The sequence below is a fragment of the Bactrocera neohumeralis genome, unplaced genomic scaffold, assembly GCF_024586455.1.
Source record: "Bactrocera neohumeralis isolate Rockhampton unplaced genomic scaffold, APGP_CSIRO_Bneo_wtdbg2-racon-allhic-juicebox.fasta_v2 cluster11, whole genome shotgun sequence".
Taxonomy (NCBI): Eukaryota; Metazoa; Arthropoda; class Insecta; order Diptera; family Tephritidae; genus Bactrocera; species Bactrocera neohumeralis.
Genome location: NW_026089624.1, coordinates 24,131,725 through 24,153,235, shown reverse-complemented (window position 1 = coordinate 24,153,235; position 21,511 = coordinate 24,131,725). Strand labels below are relative to the sequence as shown.

The following is a 21,511-nucleotide window of genomic DNA, read 5'->3' as shown; positions in this document are numbered from 1 at the left end:
TAACACCACTAATAATGTCAGCCTGGAAATCCAACGCAGGGTTGCTCTTGCCAACAGGTGCTACTTCGGACTGAGTAGGCAATTGAAAAGCAAAGTCCTCTCTCGACGAACAAAAGCTAAACTCTATAAGTCGCTCATAATTCTCGTCCTGCTATATGGTGCAGAGGCTTGGGCGATGACAGCAACCGATGAGTCGACGTTACGAGTTTTCGAGAGAAAAATTCTGCGAAAGATTTATGGTCTTTTGCGCATTGGCCACGGCGAATATCGCATCCGATGGAACGATGAGCTGTACGAGATATATGACGACATTGACATAGTTCAGCGAATTAAGAGACAGCGGCTACGCTGGCTAGGTCATGTTGTCCGGATGGGTGAAAACACTCCAGCTCTGAAAGTATTCGACGCAGTACCCGCCGGAGGAAGCAGAGGAAGAGGAAGACCTCCACTCCGTTGGAAGGACCAAGTGGAGAAGGACTTGGCTTCGCTTGGAATATCCAATTGGCGCCACGCAGCGAAAAGAAGAAACGACTGGCGCGCTGTTGTTAACTCGGCTATAATCGCGTAAGCGGTGTCTACGCCAATTAAGAAGAAGAAGAAGTGTGCACGGTTATGTATTTGTGTGACTATTTCTTTTTGTTCATTTGCAGAGCTTACATCTGTTAATAGTTTTTGAGCTAATACAAAGTTAAAATTTGGAAAACTAGTGATTTTGTCTTTTAAATGGAAAAGTATTTCTTCATCTATATTCAACGCTTTAGTAACATTTGATTTTATTACTTCTTTAAGTTTAATTAATAAATCCTCTGTATCTTAAAAAAAATATTGTATGTCTGAATCAACCAGGAAAAGTTGTTTCAGTCAGAACCTTGTTTCTTTCATTATTTTGCAGTAAAATTATTTGATTCTTGAAAAAATTAAAAGGTTGTTTAACTCTTTTTATAATTTCGTTTGGTGAACTATGTTGTGAATGATCTGAACAATCTGTAGTATTATTGATTTGTTGAAGCGAAAGAGCATCTGCTACAATATTCTGGTTACCAGGTTTATAAACTAGTTTGGCACGCTATTCTTCAATTAGAATTTCCAGCGTTTTAGCTTTGAATTGGGACTTTTTTCAGAAATAGAAAAAATTAAAAATTGGTGATCAGTGCAAATTGTTAGATCTGCTACGCCGTATAAATAATTTCTCAATTTTTGTAATGGCCATATAATAGCTAGTAACTCTTTCTCATTGGTGCTTTAATTTTGTTCTATTTCATTTAGTACACGTAAAATAAATACGACTAGTTGACGATTTTGGGCCAAAACTGCAACAATAGCAAAGTTGCTTGCATTTGTTGTCAAATTGAAATGTTTGGAAAAATCTGGTTGAAATAGTTCGATTTGTACTGCTGCTGTGTCTAAATGCACAAGTGTGTTAGCACTTTGGTTCTTTGATATTAATTCTAATTCTCCTCTCAAATGAACGGTTAGTGGTTTCGTAATTTTAGCAAAGTCTCTTACGAATTTTCTATAATAGCTGCCAAGATCGTAATTCTTTTAGATTTTTAGGTTGTGGGAAGTTTTTTATGGCTTCAATTCTTAGGGTCAACTGTTATCCTATTATGTTTTACAATGTGCCCAAGGTAATCAACTGTAACCTGGAAAAAATGTGACTTCTCATAAGAAATGTTCATGTTAGCATTGTACAGTGCGTTGATTATACTCCGAAGGTGTTCCATATGTTCTTCGGGTGTGAAGGAATATATTAAAACATCGTCAATATATTGCATATTTGCCAATGTGTTCTCTAAGGATGTCGTCAAAGCAGCGTTGAAAAATCGATGGGGCATTCTTTAATCCGAATGGCATCCCAACAAATTCATACTTTGCACCGTTGACGGAAAATTCTTTTTTTCTCGATCAGATTCTTTAATAAATATTGATTCTAAATCGATTGCGGCAAAAAACTTTGCTTTTCCTAAGTTTTGTAAAGTAATATTAACATCGGGAATGGGACATCTGCCAATAATCGTATGAACGTTAATTTTCTGGAAGTCAACAACCATCCGTCTTTTGGGTCTACCTTAAATATTGGTGCTCTTTTTTGGGACAGTCCATATAGGAAAATTATATTGGCTTTTGCGTGGCTGGATTATATCGTCACTTAACAATTTTTCAATTTCTTTTCTGACAAAGTCCTGATCAGATTCGGGATATGGATATTGTTTTGTCCATATCGGATCTTCTGATTGGGTCCTAATCGATACCTGTATTGTGGTTGTGAAAGGAAATGTTTCACTAGTATATTTATTTATTTTCATAAGTTCTTCTACTTGATATTTAAACTCATTATTACTAGAGGTATAATTTATTTTTTTTTTCAGGGCAGCCCGTTCACTCGGCTAAAAAAGTGCGCCCTGATTCGAATTGTTCTTCATAAGTAGAAAAATTTTCAGATTCTAAATACTCTTGCTAAGTCTGATTTATTTGTTGAGTTTCATTTTGTGGGTTATCAATATTTTGGTTGTTAGCTGCCCAACTATTTTTAAACATAGTCTTTGAATTATTATAGTTACTGTTTGATATTTAATATCAAACTGTTTGATTTGTATGATCAAACTTTAAACTCAAATAAGAATCTTTAAGTTCTTACCGCTGCTGGGCTGAGAATTATTCATTCTAATTTTATTTTTAAATTTGTAAGCATTATATATTACTTTGGAAATCTTACGTATGTTTATGCTGTATGGTTTGGGTTTACTTTCAAGTGCATTGCCTAAATGTATATCTTATCAATAGGTTACCGTATGTATACATCTTAACCTAATATATGTATGTATATATTTAAATTTGAGTGCATGCGTATTGCATATTAATGCATACGTGCCTCATATATATGTATAAGTTTTGTATATTTTAAGTCAGATGTTATTATAAACATTTTCTACTTACAATTCCATCACCAGGTATACTTTCCATTTGTCTTCAAATGTCTCCAAAAGCTGAACAATATTTGGATGTGCTAATCTGAAATATAAACGTAATATCAACATTTAATATTATCTAGTACATCATAACAATATAATAATAAGAATATGAAATCGTACCCTTTTACCAATATGTTAATTCACAGTAAGCCTTTTTGGGAATGCAATTAGAAAGAATTTCTTCAACAGACGTTTTTACCAAGTATACCGGTATAAAATTAGCGTTTTTTTTTTATGAAAACGAAATACTAATTTTAAATGGGGAGATAACAAAATGTATTCAAAGTATTGACCGACCATTGCTTTGTACACATTTTGACCATCTTTTTTGGCAAATTGTGGATACCGTGCCTGTAGAAGTATTCGTCTCTTGAAGCAAACCAATCACACACCCAAGTTTTAGTTTCTGCGTGGGAATCGAAGTGCTCTCAGCCAATGGATATCCCATCGATGAAACCCAACTGTAATCGGAAGTGATCAAGTCTGGTGAATACAGCGAGTGAAGTAGCAGCTCCCAGCCAAGTACGTTTATTGTATTTTGAACTGATTTTCCTTTGTGCGCAGGTGCTTTGTCACGTAACAAAATTATTTTGCCTTCTGTCCCATTCAATGCATGGTTCAAATTGATCCCTGGTTGCCTGTAGGGACTAGTTTCATAAGGTTTTAGAAGCTTTTGATATACCTCACCCTTTTGATCCCACTAAACACAGAGCATTGCCTTCTTACCGAATCTGATCTGTTTTTGCTTTTGACACAAAGTATCATCTTCATCTAAAACTGCTTGCAGTTCAAAAGCTGTTTTATGTTCCACCAGCATAAGTGGACTCACTTTTTGTAGGAACTTCGGCATGTAAGTATTTTGCTTTTGTAAGCGTAACAACATTTGCATATTTTACGTTTTTCCGCGAATTGAAATTGTGACCTGAAATGTTTGGCTATGTTCGTAAATGCATCATGACTTGCAGCATAAGCAACAGTAGCAACACTGCAAGTTTGAGGTTTGATACTTCTTATACAATTTTTGACAATTTGCAGATACTTTTGTTTGCATTTTTGAACGCATATAACTAAAATGGAAATTTTGCTGAATCTAACACTAGACGAAATTTGTGAGCAAAGAAATGATAGATTTTCTTTAAATTTAAGAAAATGAAGGGTATTGAAGTCAAAAAGAAAAATTTGTAGGTACAAATGTTTGTCTTTTAAAAGACAAAGTATTTATAGAACAAACTTTCGGGATTTTTAAGAAACAGTTTAAAATTTTAAATTATATTGAAGCTTCGAGCATTAAATGTACATCTAATGTAATACTCGCTTGCGCTATCTTACACAATTTTATCATAAATAAGGGAGGTTATTTTGAACATATTAACGATACAATAACACATGCCGATATGGAAACCAACAATGAAATCGAAGGAATTCAAGATGAAAGATTCAATGGAATCGATAGAAGAAACTATTTTACCATTCTGTTTTCATCATACAAAATTTACTTTACCTCACCTTCCTTTATTTGAATAATTTTTTTATTACTTTTTCTGATGAACTTCATTTTAATTTTTATTGTTTTCATTTACATTTTTAACTTCGGTCACAACTTTCTTCCACAATACATTTTTTTTCCTTCTACCCGATTTAAACTCGTCCTCCATATTCAACCGTACTCTTAGCAATAACTGTGTCTCCGCATTACTGAGATTTTCACTAAAAATTTAAAAATAATAATTTATGCAATTATTATTAACATAATTTAACTAAATTTCAATACAAAAATTAAAGTAAAACATTTTTGCACTGACTTTTCGTCAGACATCGTAGTTAAATGCAGAAAACAATTTTTTGATAGAAATTATGAGTGACAGCTTATAGAAGTGTTGTCTTTTCGAACGCTTGATTATTGCAGTGCTGCAATATTGGCATTTCTGAACGTTCTGTTTGTTATGCAATCGTCATGATGCGCGTCATGATGCATTTACGAACATAGCCTTTATTTGGCCTAAATAGCAATAGTTTATGATATGCCTGCTAATGCAAAGTCGTAGGCACAGAAAGGGTCAAACTAATTGATTTTTAAACTTTCAATTTTATTAATATTGTGCAGCAATATTCACAAACTATAAGTGACTTGCATTAAAAAACCTTTAAAAAATCTTAATATATAAAAATCCAGTGTCCGTGTGTATGTTTCGAATGAACTCAAAAACGAGTCAACTGATATTAATGAGAGTTGGCATATACATGTAATTTAGTCCAACTTAGATGATAGGATAGCTTACATCTCAATTTATACTCGCAATATTATATTATTGCAAATTATTTGTATTATTTGTTAGCTCAAAAAGATTCCAACAGATGGCGCTATGTTAAAAATACAAACGTTTTATACAAGCTATAATTTTATCGTCTCCACAATTAATAATTAACATCTTGTTACTTCTAATTTACAGTTACATAAATACAGCCAAATATATAATCTACAAAATCAGAGAACAGTGAAATTCCTTCACATTAAATTAAATTAAAAGTTGATAATTTTCAGCTGTCACAAAAATAACACTGACAACACCGACAACACTGAATGCTTACCAAAATTAAATACCAACAGCGAAGTGTTGTATGCGGCAGGTAGTTTACTACAATACCCTATGTGGGTGCCATTCGATGGCCACAGGTGGTGTGTATGCAGGAATAACTATTTCTATTTAGGAGATGCATGTATGCATTTATTTATATCATATTTAATGAAAAACTATTTAATAACGACCTGGTTTTGCATAAATATGCTGCTTTCTCAACATGTACCAACATGTAAAATTTAGCAACGACATGAACCTACCCTGCAAGACGGAGGTAACAGATTGCACAAACACACTGAAACATTTTCAGCTGTTCACTAACCCTGTTACATTTTCAGGAATTTTCAATTGAATAGGAGAATACGTAAGTAAGATAGAGAAAAATTATCGACATTCTAAACATATTGTATTATTACCTTGCTGGAATAGGAGAGACGAATGCCCAATTTTTCAGGAAGAAGAAAACGAAAAGCGCAGTTTATTTTGGATTTTAAAGAGATAAGTTCGTTATTTCATAATGTGATTTTATAATTAATTTCTTATACATACATATACATATATGTATATGTTATTAATTTCTTTTATATAGAGTAAACGAAAAAGCTTAACAAGGATAAAAAGGTAAACATTGTGAATTGAATATCGTGTGTGTAACCAAAATTTTTAATATTACAGAAATTATTTGGAGCATTTGGATGCGTATAACAAAGACGCACCATTCAATTAGCCGCATCACCACACGGTGCACCGGTGACTTGGAGGACGAGCATTACGTGGAGCTCGCTATTAGTTTAAGTAAATATTTGATTATTTTGATTTTATTATCAAATAAACGAAATAATAAAAAAACTGAATTTTATTTAAAAGAATTGAATTTGCTAGAAGTAACAAATGGGTATGAAATAATCTTGTTACTGCTTACTCCTACTAACACGTTTATATGTTATAGGTAACAAACTGATCACCAAAATAATAACACTAACAGATATTCGGGTAACAAATACTTTTTGTTATCCATAACACATAGGTAAGCTATGCGCTAACAAAAGAATTTGTTACCCGTAACATACTGTGAAGAGATTTGCTAACAAATGTATGTATTCTGTTAGAACAAGGCAGCATGCGATATTTGCCATTGGTTAGAGCGAGATAACCATTGAACATTAAATAGCTATGTGTTACTTTTTTCCCACTCTCTGAACAAAAGTAACAAATATTTTAAAGAATGCAAAAATGAACAATAACAAGTCGCTTACACGTTTGCTAACAGCTACCCGTCTTGCAGGGTACGGTTATTTTCCAATTGGAAAAGTGTTATGCACAGCATATAAGCACATAAAGAAAGTGTTACCAGCACAAATAAGTTTAATTAAATTACAAATTTACGAATGTAAACTTAAATTAAACGTAAAACATTATGTTCAAAATTTAACATGTTCGTTTTCTTAAATAAGATAAGTTAAGAAATTTGTAATATTTAAGATCATGAAAACAGATAATCATTTATTTTCCTCGGCAATATGTTCAAATATCATTGAACATGCTTACTTATCAGCAAAGCCGAAATTCTACTAAATATAAAATATCTATTTATATATTAATATACATACATACATACATATATACATAATGCATTTAGATGCAACGCACATCTAATAATAACAAAAATGCATGGGTAGACACAAGTCATAAGTTTACAAAAGAGATAACATTGAACACACACACACACATGTATTAAATTGTACACTTGAAAACAACCCCATGTCAAGCAGCAATAAACAATATGCCCAGCAAAACTTGCGTGAAAGTGTAAACACAATGGCTACGACAGACTGCAAACTACATCTGTCAAATATTAAAATACACACGTTCTTATGGGCAGTGTTATTTTGACAGCTGCACGACTACACAACTGCAGGTCGACAGTTGTCGTTCTCGCTAACTTCAATATCCTCCTATTTTTGCCAACGACAGTAGGACGACAGTAGAGTTGACAGTAGAATGGAAGATAGAAAGAGGAGGTAGAGTGGTGATGCCACTAATATGTAAAATGTAAAATGATTCACAGCTCTAACAAACCTGATGTTATTTTACAAATAAAAGCATAAAATAGCTATATTATAGCTCTATTATATCATTTGTAATAACAATTGTTAATTTAAAGCAAAAATATTGACCTATTTACTTATTTTTTGCATAAAAAATTTCACTTTGAACAAAATATTAAAATTTCATTGAAGTGAAAGGTATTAGTATGGCCACAACAAAATTGTGTACATACAAAATGGACAACTGCGTTGTTTTGTGTACATGCCGGCCATTGTGTTGTTGTTGCTTCTCAAAATGTACATGTAGTAAGATGAACAACGACGTTTTCAGTTCATCGTCGTGCCGCTGCAGTCTGTCGTAGCCATTGTGTTTACACTTTGAACCGAAACTCCAATACATTTACACAATTTTTACTTGTCACTAACACTTCCTCACAAATCTTTGAAATGAGTAAGAAGTCAATCTATTGCGTCTTTTGTTTGTCTTATATTATAAGCTCTTCACTCAACATATGTTAAGCAAAAATAAAACAAAAGAAGACAAACAAATTTTTTAGCTGTCACCGCTTATTGAAAACGATAGATGTCAAAGCGTACAGCATGATACCGTGAATTTGACGTTTGCTTGTTCGTTGTGACAAATTGAATTCGAAGAAAAAAAGAATTCGGTTACAAACGCGTCGATTGTTGTGTTAATAAAGTTCAATATGTGGGAATATACACCTGTCTTACAATTTTTTTTTTATCATTGCCTGTATTTTAAACATTGGCTTTTTTTATGTTGCCTGTTTTTTAAATACAGGACTTTTTAATTTTCCGAGCTATTCATCCGGCTGTCAATTAAGAAATAATGTTTCATAACTAAAACAAAGATTTATCATTCCAGACCTCTTGACATATATCCGTCTTTCGTCGAGTGAAAATCAATATCTGATTTTATTTTTGATTTTTTTTCGTTATATACAAATTTTTAAAACTATCTTAAATAACTAAATATATGTGTATGTGTGTATGTTTATATGTATTGCAGCATATTACCCAGCAAAACTTGCGTGACCGAAACTCCAATACATTTACACAATTTTTACTTGTCTCTAAGTGTACGATTACATGAAGCAACTTTTGTTGCTGATTCTCGGGCGATTCTCTTTTGCTGTTGCCCATTACCTTCACACGAGCAACTTGTATAATAATCTGGCATTTTTTTCTAATTCTCTTTCACTATTACTTTAACCCATTGTCTACTCTTTACTTTAACCCATTGTCGATGAATTTTTCCTTATAGGTATTTGGGCCCCTCTATCACATACATATATTAATCAGCTCTGTCAATTAAGAAATACATTTTATTTATTAAAACAAAGATATATCACCCTTCTTACTATCGTCTGAATCAATTTGTATGGCTTCATCCATACATTTCACAATATCGTTAATTAATTCGATTTTTTCGTCATACTCCATTTTTTAAAATATTTATATTATATTATGTATATTTGTATACATATTTGAAAATGAAAATTACTTAATAAAAGATGAAATTAAATTTTTTAAATATATTCAAAATATTAATTTCAAAAAAAAAATACGCAAATGCAACTATGTACTACGAAAGAAAGAACACGAATGCCGAAAAACGTCGCAGCGAACTGTTACGAATAAGAACACAAAGCGAGTTGCTGAACACGGGAAACTCGGCGCGATTCTCCTCTCCTCGTCGCCCCCTCGCCTATAAACCAAGAGTTGCCGCAACAAAAGTTGCTTCGTGTGATAAGACTCTAACACTCCCTCACAAATCTTTGAAATGAGTAAGAAGTCAATCTATTGTGTCTTTTGTTTGTTTTATATTTTAAGCTCCTCACTCAACAGATGTTAAGCAAAAATAAAACAAAAGAATACAAACAAATTTTTTAGCTGTCACCGCTTATTGAAAACGAAGGATGTGAAAGCGTACAGCATGATACCGTGAATTTGACCTTTGCTTGTTCGTTGTGACAAATTGAATAGTCGATAGTTTAGAATTGTGCAGATTTGTGTTTGTGTATATTTATTATATTTAAAATAAATATTTAAACCTACGGATATTAAATTGTGTTTCTTTAACTTTTGTGAATATTTTGTGTCTTCAAGATAATATTTGGAAAAAGGGTGAGTAAAACAAATACTAATTCAATATGAAAAAAAAAAACATTTAGTACAAACATGAGCCGGGGAAAAAAGGCTTTTAACCTAAGTGTATTTTTCATTGTAATTATTGCATTGTCCCGACGGTATTTTATTATATTATGTTAAGTTATTTAAAATGAATTTTGATACTGTCAAATTTTTATTTCTTAATCAGATGGATTCACCAGCGCTTTTTGATGAAACCTATATGAAGGAATGCCCAACAACGTCTTCGACTCCCGTAAAAGGTACATGTAAAATTGTTATTTCAGTTTTCAATTTATTTTTACGCATTTGTATTGTAGAAATTGATTTTTAATTAAATTTTTTATAGATTCTTTCATCACTTGTGGACTTGCAAATTTCGATCAACAAATGCGGAAGTCCATTGAAATGAGCCACCATAGATTTAAGCAAAAAAAATATAGGAAGCGAAAAGCTGAATAATAAATGTAATATTTGAATAATTTTTTTGATAGAAGTATATTTATATATTATTATTTGTATCTATGTATATAAGAATTTATAGAAATAATTTATATATTATTAAAAAAAAATGTCAAAAGATGAAGGAAATGAATTTAATGTAAATTTAAATAAAATTATTTTATTATTAAAATTAATAAACAAAATATATTTTATAAAAAAAAAAATTTTAATCCTTTGGAGTTTCGAACTTTAGGTTGAAGGAATGACAAGCGAGTGGTTTACCCACTAGGCTATTGTTGAATGCACCGTCCCGCTTTCCTGAAAGAAGTTTTGTTGAATTATCCCAAATTTAATGAAAGTGTGAGAAAGAAGGATATAGTTTTATTACAGCAGAAAATATGTGAGCGAGAAGGTGATACAAGATCACATGTATACAAAAGTTTTGGGAGCTTTTTTGATTCGCCCTTAAGAACGTGATAGGAAAAAGTGACAATTAAACCGGCACGCGTTACCGGCATTTCACTAGGTAACGTGACCGTCACTGTTCTAACTGGGTATATTGAACCTACATACACATATACAGACACAGACACATACTTAAAATGCATTGTCACGCAAAACAATAGCATTCAACAGACAATAACACAAACATTACTAAGGATAAGATGTTTGCATATGATAACCCACGGGTTCTTAGAATACATTTTAGCAACTGTTTGTAAATGTACGTACTTTAAAACAAACCCAACGTCACACAACATAGGCTAAAGCAATAGCCAACATACTATACAAGTTAAAAAACGTTTAGTTATTTTTACTAAAAAAAAATGTTTTCTGGGAGCTATGCTCCTTTTTTGGGAGCAATGCCCCTTTATTTGGGAGCTATGCTCCTTTATTGAATTCTGTACAAGAACTAAAATTTACAATTAATTATACTTAACTCTAGACCTATGTTTGCCGCTGCAACGGGTACAGAGTTTGCTGACACTGCGCTTCCCACAGGTTGGCACTTTGCTGACGCAGCGCTTCCCACAGGTTGCCACTACACGTGTCGCACTCTCAGCGATTTAGTGGTGTCATATTATATTACTTCGTATCATATGATATTAATGCATCATATGATACTTTTTGAATGTATGGGGTGCTAACTTACATACATATATTTTGAAAAATAGTATATAAGGCTTCCAAATTTAAAAATAAAAAAGCAGAATGAAATAATTCTCAACTCAGTGAAGGTCTCTTCATTTCCCCCCACCAGTGGTAAGGAATGATAAATCTTAGTTGAGTTTAAACACATCGCAAGTTAAAGAAGCAATATATTTTAGCTGATTTATAAAAATACTGGTTTAGACTGCACTGTTTTACATTTATTTTTTTATTGCTCACTCATCATTGAAAAAGCAAATAAAAAAAACTTAGAGACTTTGCAACCCTATGCGAACAGCTGGGTATTATTTCTCCAATTGGAAAACAACCCACAACAAAAGCACCAACTACAATAAGTGGAGACCTTTTCGTTTAACTAAAATTCAGAATTTCAAATTCTACAGCGGTTTATTTGCTAACCGGTGCTGGAACACACAGGTGGAAATTCTCAATTAAATTTAATTTTTATCCGAATTAATTTAAATCTTAATAATTAACATTTTGTTTTACTTCTAATTTACACTTACATAAATAAAACCAAATATATAATCTACAAAATCAGAGAACAGTGAAATTCATTCACATTAAAAATTCAATTACTATTTTTAGTAAAATGCCACCCAAAAAATCTAACCTTAACGCCCGTAGCAAAGAGACTCGACGTGCACGTGTTGAAAGAGCTCATGAATCAGTCGAACAGAGAACAGAAAGAAATGCAGCTCAAAGAATCCGTACAGCTGAAATTCGTGCACGAGAATCACGAGAACAGCGTGATAATCGTCGACAAGAAAATGCATTGAGAGCCAGGGTGCACGTCAACCACACATACAGTTTGTCAAGAAACTCTTTACACACTGAAAATTTGCAGCATTTTTTTACTTTGCATACAAAAACAAACACCTTCTGTTAAATTTTATCTAATTTTTTTAATGTAGAACTGTTGAATAGTATGTGCTTAGTTAATAAGTGCAAAAACAAAAACAAAATATTGCAAGGTTAAATATTAATTCAACAAAAAAGTAGTTTACACATTTTGGACACTGTCAAGAAACTCTTTACACATTTTGTTTTTTTGTTTCTGTTTTGTTTTTCTTGAAGAAAAACGGTACTTTTACCGCTATCTATGATTTTGCAATCATCGCTTCTTTGAATTCTTTCTCATTTAATTGAGATATATTGATGAACGCGTGTCATAAAGCGACTTTTTGAAATTTTTAAAATGCCTGGAAAAAGATTGACCTTCGATGTAGTCCAATTGATTTATTACAATCACCAACTGGGAAAATCTGCGGCAGAATTATCAAAAATGTTTTGTGTCTCCAGAAAAACAATTTATAATGTTTTAAGTCGCGCGGAAAATGAAGGCGTACTTGAAGCAAAAGGTGGAGGTGGCCGTAAGAAAAAGATTTGCGAACGGGATAACCGCCTAATCCTGCGTAAGATCGACCGAAATCCCCGAATTTCTACTAGAACCCTTGCCAAAGAGCTGGAAGAAGAGTGTGGCACAGTCGTTTCACACGAAACAGTACGCCAAGCAATTCTGCGGCATAAGTACACTTCAAGAGTTGCTCGAAAGAAACCGCTGCTTTCCCAGATAAATGTTGAAAAACGTTATACTTTTGCTGTTAACATGGTCAGCACGCCGGCAGGTTATTGGGATGATGTCATTTTCTGTGACGAAACTAAAATCATGCTGTATTATAATGATGGACCAACCAGAGTGTGGCGCAAGGCATTAACAGCGTTGGATCAGCGCAATATAATTCCGACTGTTAAATTTGGAAAATTGACGGTTATGATTTGGGGATGCATCAGCAGCAAAGGGGTCGGAGAGTTGGCATTTATAGAAAATACTATGAATGCTGAGCAGTACCTCTCAATTCTCAAGACCCATTTGAAGCAGAGTGCCGAAAAATTTGGGTTTATTGCCGACAATAAGCCTAAATTTAAATTTTACCAGGATAATGACCCCAAGCATAAAAAGCTTAATGTGCGGGCATGGCTCCTTTATAACTGCCAAAAGGTGATTGACACACCTCCCCAGAGCCCGGACCATAACCCAATTGAAAATTTATGGACACACTTGAACAAAAAAGTGGCAAAAAGGCAGCCCAAAAATCGAACAGAGCTGAAAACGGCAGTGATTGAAGAGTGGCAAAAGATACCCTCTGAACATGACGTCCAAAAGCTAGTTAATTCCATGAAAAAACGCCTCCAGCACGTAGTTAATGCTAAGGGGAGACATACCAAATATTAAAATTAGATTAAGATAGTATAAGTTATTAAATATGTTTGTTAAACCGTAGCTAAAGCACTTTGTGTAAAGAGTTTCTTGACAGTGTCAAAAATGTGTAAACTACTATTTTGTTGAATTAATCTTTAACCTTGCAATATTTTGTTTTTTGTTTTTGCACTTATTAACTAAGCACATACTATTCAACAGTTCTACATTAAAAAAATTAGATAAAATATAACAGAAGGTGTTTGTTTTTGTATGCAAACTAAACTACATATAAATTTTAAATTTTGATGACCAAGACTTCAAAAGATATTAAATAATGCAAGTATCTACGTTATTTAAGTGATTATATTGAATTATTTTGCATATCTGTTCAATTTTATTGGGATATTAGTTGTTTTTTAATGTGAAATCAGTTGTTTTTTTTGTGCAATTTTTAAACACGCTTCAAGTATTTCCCAATTTTTGCATGCAGTAGGATACAATCCTGGGTGGTAATTTGTCGTTTGACATATACAAATTGACAACTCGTTAGCTATTATAGGAAAACATCAATCGGAAATTGAGTTTGAAAAGAAAGATATGTCGAAGTTTTTAATAAGAGCACATTAGTTTATATTAAAAATAGTAGAGCCTTTTTATTGCTGCGAAAATTCACAACCCGACGTTTTAAAATACTTTTTATAAGAATTAGAATATATTTTTCTTTAAGAATTTTTAATAGGCAGGCAGCCAGCCCTCATTTTCGGCACATCAAATTTTTATGCATTTCACATAGGTAACTACCTCCCCCTTCTAAAAGTTAGCTTCTGTATTTTAATATATTTAATAGAGTTGTAGGATTTTGGATGCATCTATTGTGAGAGCTTAGAAATCTTTATTAATTATTAAATTATTTTGTGCAATATTTTTATTTAAATTTTTATGCAGATTGTTAATTATGTTTATTTTAAGTTGTAAAGGTGAAAATAGGCCTACCGGCGAACCTAACACCTAAAAAAAGTCGGTAATGCGCTTTATTGCAAACCTCTGGGGAGGTGTGGAAAATGCAAAACTTAAATATTCAAAAATAAATTATCAAAAATCAAATATAACGATGTATTAAAAATTCAGCTTCAAATGCCTAAATATCTTTTTTCTAAATTAAAATTATTGGTAATAATATTTTAAAAACTTACGAATACAAACCGTTTTATGGTTTCTGTCTGTCAATTGTAAACAAATACATTCAGAAGAAAACTCACCACCGAGAAATCTAAAAACAGGGCTGCTTTTTATTAATAAGAACTCACTACATAAAGAATATCTGACTATCAGTAAATGATATTTTTATGGGCGAAACTTGAAACACTATGGCGTTTAAATCAAATATTAGTAAATATATGTCATTAATAAATAATTTCCTTTTATATTAAGCAACAATATTTATGGTTTTTGTTATTTAATAGAATAAATTTGCTAAGTATTTACTGCCTCAATATATACAGCACTGCGTTGCTACCTCTGAAAATCCAAGATGGCCGCTATTCACCCCTCAGAAAGCTACCACGAAAAGGTTATCTACTGTATATACTGTGCCAACCGCGCAGTAACACTCCGATCATTTGTTCGTCTTGCATTTAATTACAAACCAGACATCAATTACTCGGCTGAATCTAAAGTCACTATTGGTGCGATGGACAAAATATGCAATTATTGTCAGGCGTTAAAATTTCACAATGAAACACCCGGCATGTGTTGCGCCTCAGGAAAAGTTGTATTGCCACCATTCCCTACTCCACCTGAACCCTTGAAATCCCTTCTTTCTGGCATTTCAGAAGAATAAAAATTATTTTTGCGTAAGACACGAGAATTCAATTCGTGCTTCCAAATGACGTCGTTTGGAGCATCCAAAGTTTGTGATTTGTCATCTGATGGTCGTAATTTTGAAACAACATTCAAAATTCAAGCCCAGGTATAGCATAAAATTGGATCATTGATGCCGATGCCAAATGAAGATCCAAAATTTCTTCAGATTTATTTTATGGGCAATTGCGAAGAACGTGTAGCAACTCGATGCCAGTATAATTTGATTGAACAAGCAGAAGAGAGAGCAATTGTATTGTCGTTAGAATTATTTTTGGAGAGCAATTATCAATTGGTTCAATTGTTTAAAAGAGTGTCACCATAATTAAAAAGTGACAATTATCAAATTGTCACTAAAGCGGACAAAGTAACTGTGGCAGAACACGCCGGCAGATTCAATGCACCAACCGTTGATGAAGTTGCTATTATTATGGTCGGTGATCCAGTTGATAACAGATCCATAAAAATTACACGCCGAGATAATTCAGTAAGTACAATCTTTACTATTACCAGGTCAACAATCAATACATCGTCACGATATTACTGCACGAGTGTTTAAACAAAAGTTGAAATCTTTGATTGATTTTATTACAAAATACTCAGTTTTTGGCAAAACGTGTTGTTGGTTATATTTAATTAAGTGACAGAAACGATGCTTACCTCATGCTCACATTTTAATTTGGCTTGAAGATGAAATTCGTCAAGAGGAAATTGATCAAATTATTTCAGCCGAAATTCCAGATTCTTCAATTGATCAATAATTATTTAATATATTTACAAGTCATATGATTCGTGAACCGTGTGGAGCGTTTAACATGACATCACCATGCATGGAAAATGGGAAATTTAAGAAAAATTTTCCTAAGAAATTCACAAATGATACAATTACTGATATTGATGGTTATCCATTGTATCGCCGCAGAAACGCTGATAATGGCGGTCATACATATAAAATGAGAACTTCAAATTCTAACCAATTAGAAATTGACAATAAATGGGTAGTACCATACTCACCACTACTCTCCAAAACGTACAAGGCTCATATTAATGTTGTGCTTTGCAGTTCTGTCAAATCCATCATGTATATTTGCAAGTACGTTCATAAGGGCAGTGATTTGGCCGTATTTGGAGTACAAAATATAGACGAAAATGATGAAATAACACGCTACCAAATGGGTGAGGATGGGTTATGTGTAGAAGTTCACGCAAGTGAGGAAAGTTCTCTGATCGCCATTCACTTGGGAGTGGCCAGAAACGATTCTTTTACACATGGCTCAAGCAGCTCACTACTTCCGGTCTTTGACCAAGTATCCTCTGGGTAGCCTAAGAACATCCGTTCGAAGGCGAGCTAATGTGAGAAGGCGAAACATCCCCTACATAGGGTTGTGCGCTGGGTTTGGGACCCGCCAGGTAAAAAGCCCTCCGAATGAAATCTAAACGACAGCCTCGGATGAGAGACCCCCCTTTTGATGACGACCATGGCAAACGAAATAAGGACTACGATTTGAGGGCACGCACCTGGAATGTCCGGACCCTTAATTGGGAAGGTCTCGCTGCCCAGCTGGTTGATGTCCTCGTGAAAATAAAGGCTGACATCACCGTCGTCCAAGAAATGCGATGGACGGTACAAGGACAGAGACGAGTAGGTCCTTGTGACATTTATTACAGTGGCCATATGGATTCGTCGTGGGAGAGAGACTCCGTCGCCGAGTACTATCATTCACTCCGGTGAATGAACGTCTAGCCACAATCCGCATCAAAGCGAGGTTCTTCAACATATCGCTGATTTGCGCCCACGCTCCGACGGAAGAGAAGGACGATGTGACCAAAGATGCCTTCTATGAGCTCTTGGAACGCGCTTATGAGAGCTGCCCCCGCCACGATGTCAAAATCGTGCTTGGCGACTTTAACGCCAGGGTGGGCAAAGAAGGTATCTTTGGCACTACGGTCGGTAAATTCAGCCTCCACGACGAAACATCCCCAAATGGGTTGAGGCTGATTGACTTCGCCGGGGCCCGAAATATGGTTATCTGTAGTACTAGATTCCAGCACAAGAAGATACATCAAGCTACCTGGCTGTCTCAGGATCGAAAAGCTACCAACCAGATCGATCATGTTGTGATAGACGGAAGACACGTCTCCAGTGTTCTAGACGTGCGCACGCTCCGAGGTCCTAACATCGACTCGGACCACTATCTTGTTGCAGCCAAGATTCGCACCCGTCTCTGTGCAGCAAAAAGCGCACGCCAACAAACACAAGGAAGGTTCGACGTCGAGAAGCTGCAATCACAACAGACAGCCGAACGATTCTCTACTCGGCTTGCACTCCTGCTCTCTGAGAGCACTCGTCAACAGCTCGGTATAAGGGAACTGTGGGACGGCATTTCAAATTCCTTACGTACAGCTGCAACCGAAATCATTGGTTTTCGGAAAGTGCAAAAGAACAGCTGGTACGACGAGGAGTGCCGTGTCGCAGCGGAGAGAAAACAGGCTGCCTACCTCGCAACGTTACGATCGACCAAAACACGTGCGGGATGGGATAGATACCGAGAGTAAAAGAGGGAAGCGAGACGCATCTGCAGACAGAAAAAGAAAGAGGCCGAAATGCGTTAGTACGAAGAGCTTGATAAGCTGGAAGACAGGGGTAATGCTCGAAAGTTCTCCGAAAAAATGCGGCGGCCTGCAGAAGGTTTCAAGACCGGAGCATACTCTTGCAGAACCCCCAAAGGTGATCTAGTGACCGATGCCCAGAGCATACTTAAATTATGGAGGGAACACTTCTCCAGCCTGCTGCATGGCAGTGAACGCACAACGCCAGGAGAAGGCGAACCCGATTCCCCAATCGATGACGATGGAGCAGGCGTTCCACTGCCCGACCAGGAAGAAGAATAGCAATCGCCCACCTGAAGAATAACAAAGCGGCAGGGGCCGACGGATTGCCGGCCGAGCTATTCAAACACGGCGGCGAAGAACTTATAAGGAGCATGCATCAGCTTCTTTGTAAAATATGGTCGGACGAAAGCATGCCCAACGATTGGAATTTAAGTGTGCTATGCCCAATCCATAAAAAGGGAGACCCCACAATCTGCGCCAACTACCGTGGGATAAACCTCCTCAATATCGCGTGTAAGGTTCTATCGAGCGTATTGTATGAAAGCCCAATGTATGCAAACCGATTGGACCTTATTAGTATAGCTTTATACCTGGAAAATCAACAACTGACCAGATATTCACCATGCGCCAAATCTTGGAAAACACACACACCACCTCTTCGTCGATTTCAAAGCTGCTTTGGACAGCACGAAAAGGAGCTGCCTTTATGCCGCGATGTCTGAATTTGGTATCCCTGCCAAACTAATACGGCTGTGCAAACTGACGTTGAGTAACACCATAAGCTCCGTCAGGATCGGAAAGGACCTCTCCGAGCCGTTCGATACCAAAAGAGGTTTCAGACAAGGCGACTCCCTATCGTGCGACTTCTTCAACCTGCTTCTGGAGAAAATAGTTCGAGCTGCAGAACTAAATAGAGAAGGTACCATCTTCTATAAGAGTGTACAGCTGCTGGCGTATGCCGATGATATTGATATCATCGGCCTCAACTCCCGCGCCGTTAGTTCTGCTTTCTCCAGGCTGGACAAGGAAGCACAGAAAATGGGTCTGGCAGTGAACGAGGGTGAAACGAAATATCTCCTGTCATCAAACAAACAGTCGTCGCACTCGCGACTTGGCTCTCACGTCACTGTTGACAGTCATAACTTTGAAGTTGTAGATAATTTCGTCTATCTTGGAACCAGCGTAAACACCAACAACAATGTCAGCCTGGAAATCCAACGCAGGATTGCTCTTGCCAACAGGTGCTACTTCGGACTGAGTAGGCAATTGAAAAGTAAAGTCCTCTCTCGACGAACGAAAGCCAAACTCTATAAGTCGCTCATAATTCTCGTCCTGCTATATGGTGCAGAGGCTTGGGCGATGACAACAACAGATGAGTCGACGCTACGAGTTTTCGAGAGAAAGGTTCTGCGAAAGATTTATGGTCCTTTGCGCATTGGCCACGGCGAATATCGCATTCGATGGAACGATGAGCTGTAAGAGATATACGACGACATTGACATAGTTCAGCGAATTAAAAGACAGCGGCTACGCTGGCTAGGTCATGTTGTCCGAATGGACGAAAACACTCCAGCTCTGAAAGTATTCGGCGCAGTACCCGCTGGGGGAAGCAGAGGAAGAGGAAGACTTCCACTCCGTTGGAAGGACCAAGTGGAGAAGGACCTGGCTTCGCTTGGAATATCCAATTAGCGCCACGTAGCGAAAAGAAGAAACGACTGGCGCGATGTTGTTAACTCGGCTATAATCGCGTAAGCGGTGTCTATGCCAATTAAGAAGAAGAAATGGGTAGATACATTAGCAGCAATGAAGCTATCTGGCGCATACTTAGCTTCCCCATACACCATAGAGAACCTGCTATCCAACATCTTGCAGTGCATTTTGAAAATGGACAACGTGTGTATTTCACGAAAGAAAATATTTTCCAAAGAGCATGTGAACCACCAAAAACGACACTAACCGAAATTTTCACTCTTTGTCAAAAAGCTGATATGTATGGTCAATTCGCAAAGCCACTATTATACATTGATATTCCATGCTATTTTACATGGAACACGTCAGTTAAAAAATGGGAACCACGTAAAAAGGGAGAACGACATCCTTCAATTACAGGCATATTTAAAGCTAAGACACTGGGACGACTTTATACTGTACATCCAAAACAACGTGAATGCTTGTTTTTTGCGTTTAAGGTTGGTAAATGTTCCTGGACCAATCTCTTTTCAATTTTTACGAACAGTTAATAGCCAAGTCTTCAGTACATATAAAGATGCATGTCACGCGTTGCAACTTTTAGAAGATGACAGCAATTGGGATCTGACACTTGCTGATGCTGCTTTAACGTCCTCGCCGAGTAATTTTCGTCAACTATTTGCCATTATTTTGACGACATGTTTTCCAACACAGTCATCTACATTGTGGGAAAAATATAAGAACTACATGACTGAAGATATACTCTACCGACATAAACAAATAAACGACTCTACAAACTTAGACTTCACACAAGATATGTATAACGAAGCATTATTGATGATTGAAGATTTATCTTTTATTATGATCTTAAGTTTACCATTTAGTCATTATGGTATTCCATCTCCTGATCGCCCAGCTACATACTTAGTAAATAGTGATTTGCAGCGAGTAGAACAATTTAATAATCGTGATTTAAATACATTTGTTACTAACAATGAACCATTATTAACAGAAGAGCAGAAGAGCATATGCAATCGAATTATGTTGGCTGTTAATGCCAAGCAAGGCGGTTTTTTCTATTTAGATGCACCAGGTGGGACCTGTAAAACATATTTGTTATCTTTCATTCTTGCGAAACTACGGTCACAACATAAAATTGCATTAGCAGTTGCATTATCAGGCATAGCTGCTACTTTGTTGGATGGTGGGCGGACAGCACATTCTGCTTTCAAGCTACCATTAGATATTCATAACAATCCAAATGCAATGTGTAATATCAAAAAAAGAAGCGGAATGACAGCAGTGTTACGGAAGACTTGGATCATAATTTGGGATGAGTGTACTATGGCTCATAAGCATTCACTGGAAGCATTACATAGGACTATGCAGGATTTAAACAATAGTGATAGACTTTTCGGTGGTACTATTTTATTACTCTCTAGTGATTTACGGCAAACGTTGCCAGTTATTCCTCGCTCTACTTTTGCAGATGAAGTTAATGCATGTCTAAAACAATCAATTTTATGGAGAAATGTTGAAACACTCAGACTGACAAAAAAAATGCGAGTACAACTCCAAAATGATCCAACAGCACAAGAATTTTCTAAACAATTACTGGATCTTGGAAAAGGTGAAATATAATTTCATCAAGATACTCAACATATTAGATTGCCAGATAATTTCTGTACTGTTGTTGAAACTAAAAATGAACTGATTGAGAGTGTCTTCCAAGATATACTAAATAACTATTTAAATCATGACTGGTTTAGTAATCGTGCAATT

General features: G+C 35.4%; 1 protein-coding gene and 1 long non-coding RNA gene across 23 annotated transcripts in view; one reads left to right on the top strand and one right to left on the bottom strand.

The window, feature by feature from the left end:
• Positions 1-2,933: 2,933 nt before the first annotated feature.
• The window catches only part of LOC126766223 (calcium/calmodulin-dependent protein kinase type 1-like), a 130,856-nt gene continuing 112,278 nt past the window's right edge, over positions 2,934-21,511 (bottom strand). For all 22 annotated transcript variants that reach the window (XR_007668733.1, XR_007668728.1, XR_007668736.1 and 19 more), the window contains one exon: positions 2,934-3,012. Coding sequence is in view for 1 of the 22 variants with exons in the window: in XM_050484118.1 (XP_050340075.1) it covers positions 2,934-3,012 (79 nt within the window). In the remaining 21 variants the exon portion in view is untranslated. The remainder of the gene's footprint in view (positions 3,013-21,511) is intronic.
• Positions 9,453-10,267, top strand: LOC126766279 (uncharacterized). Its single transcript, XR_007668809.1, has 3 exons — positions 9,453-9,747; positions 9,941-10,013; positions 10,100-10,267. It is a non-coding gene; the product is annotated as an uncharacterized LOC126766279 (long non-coding RNA).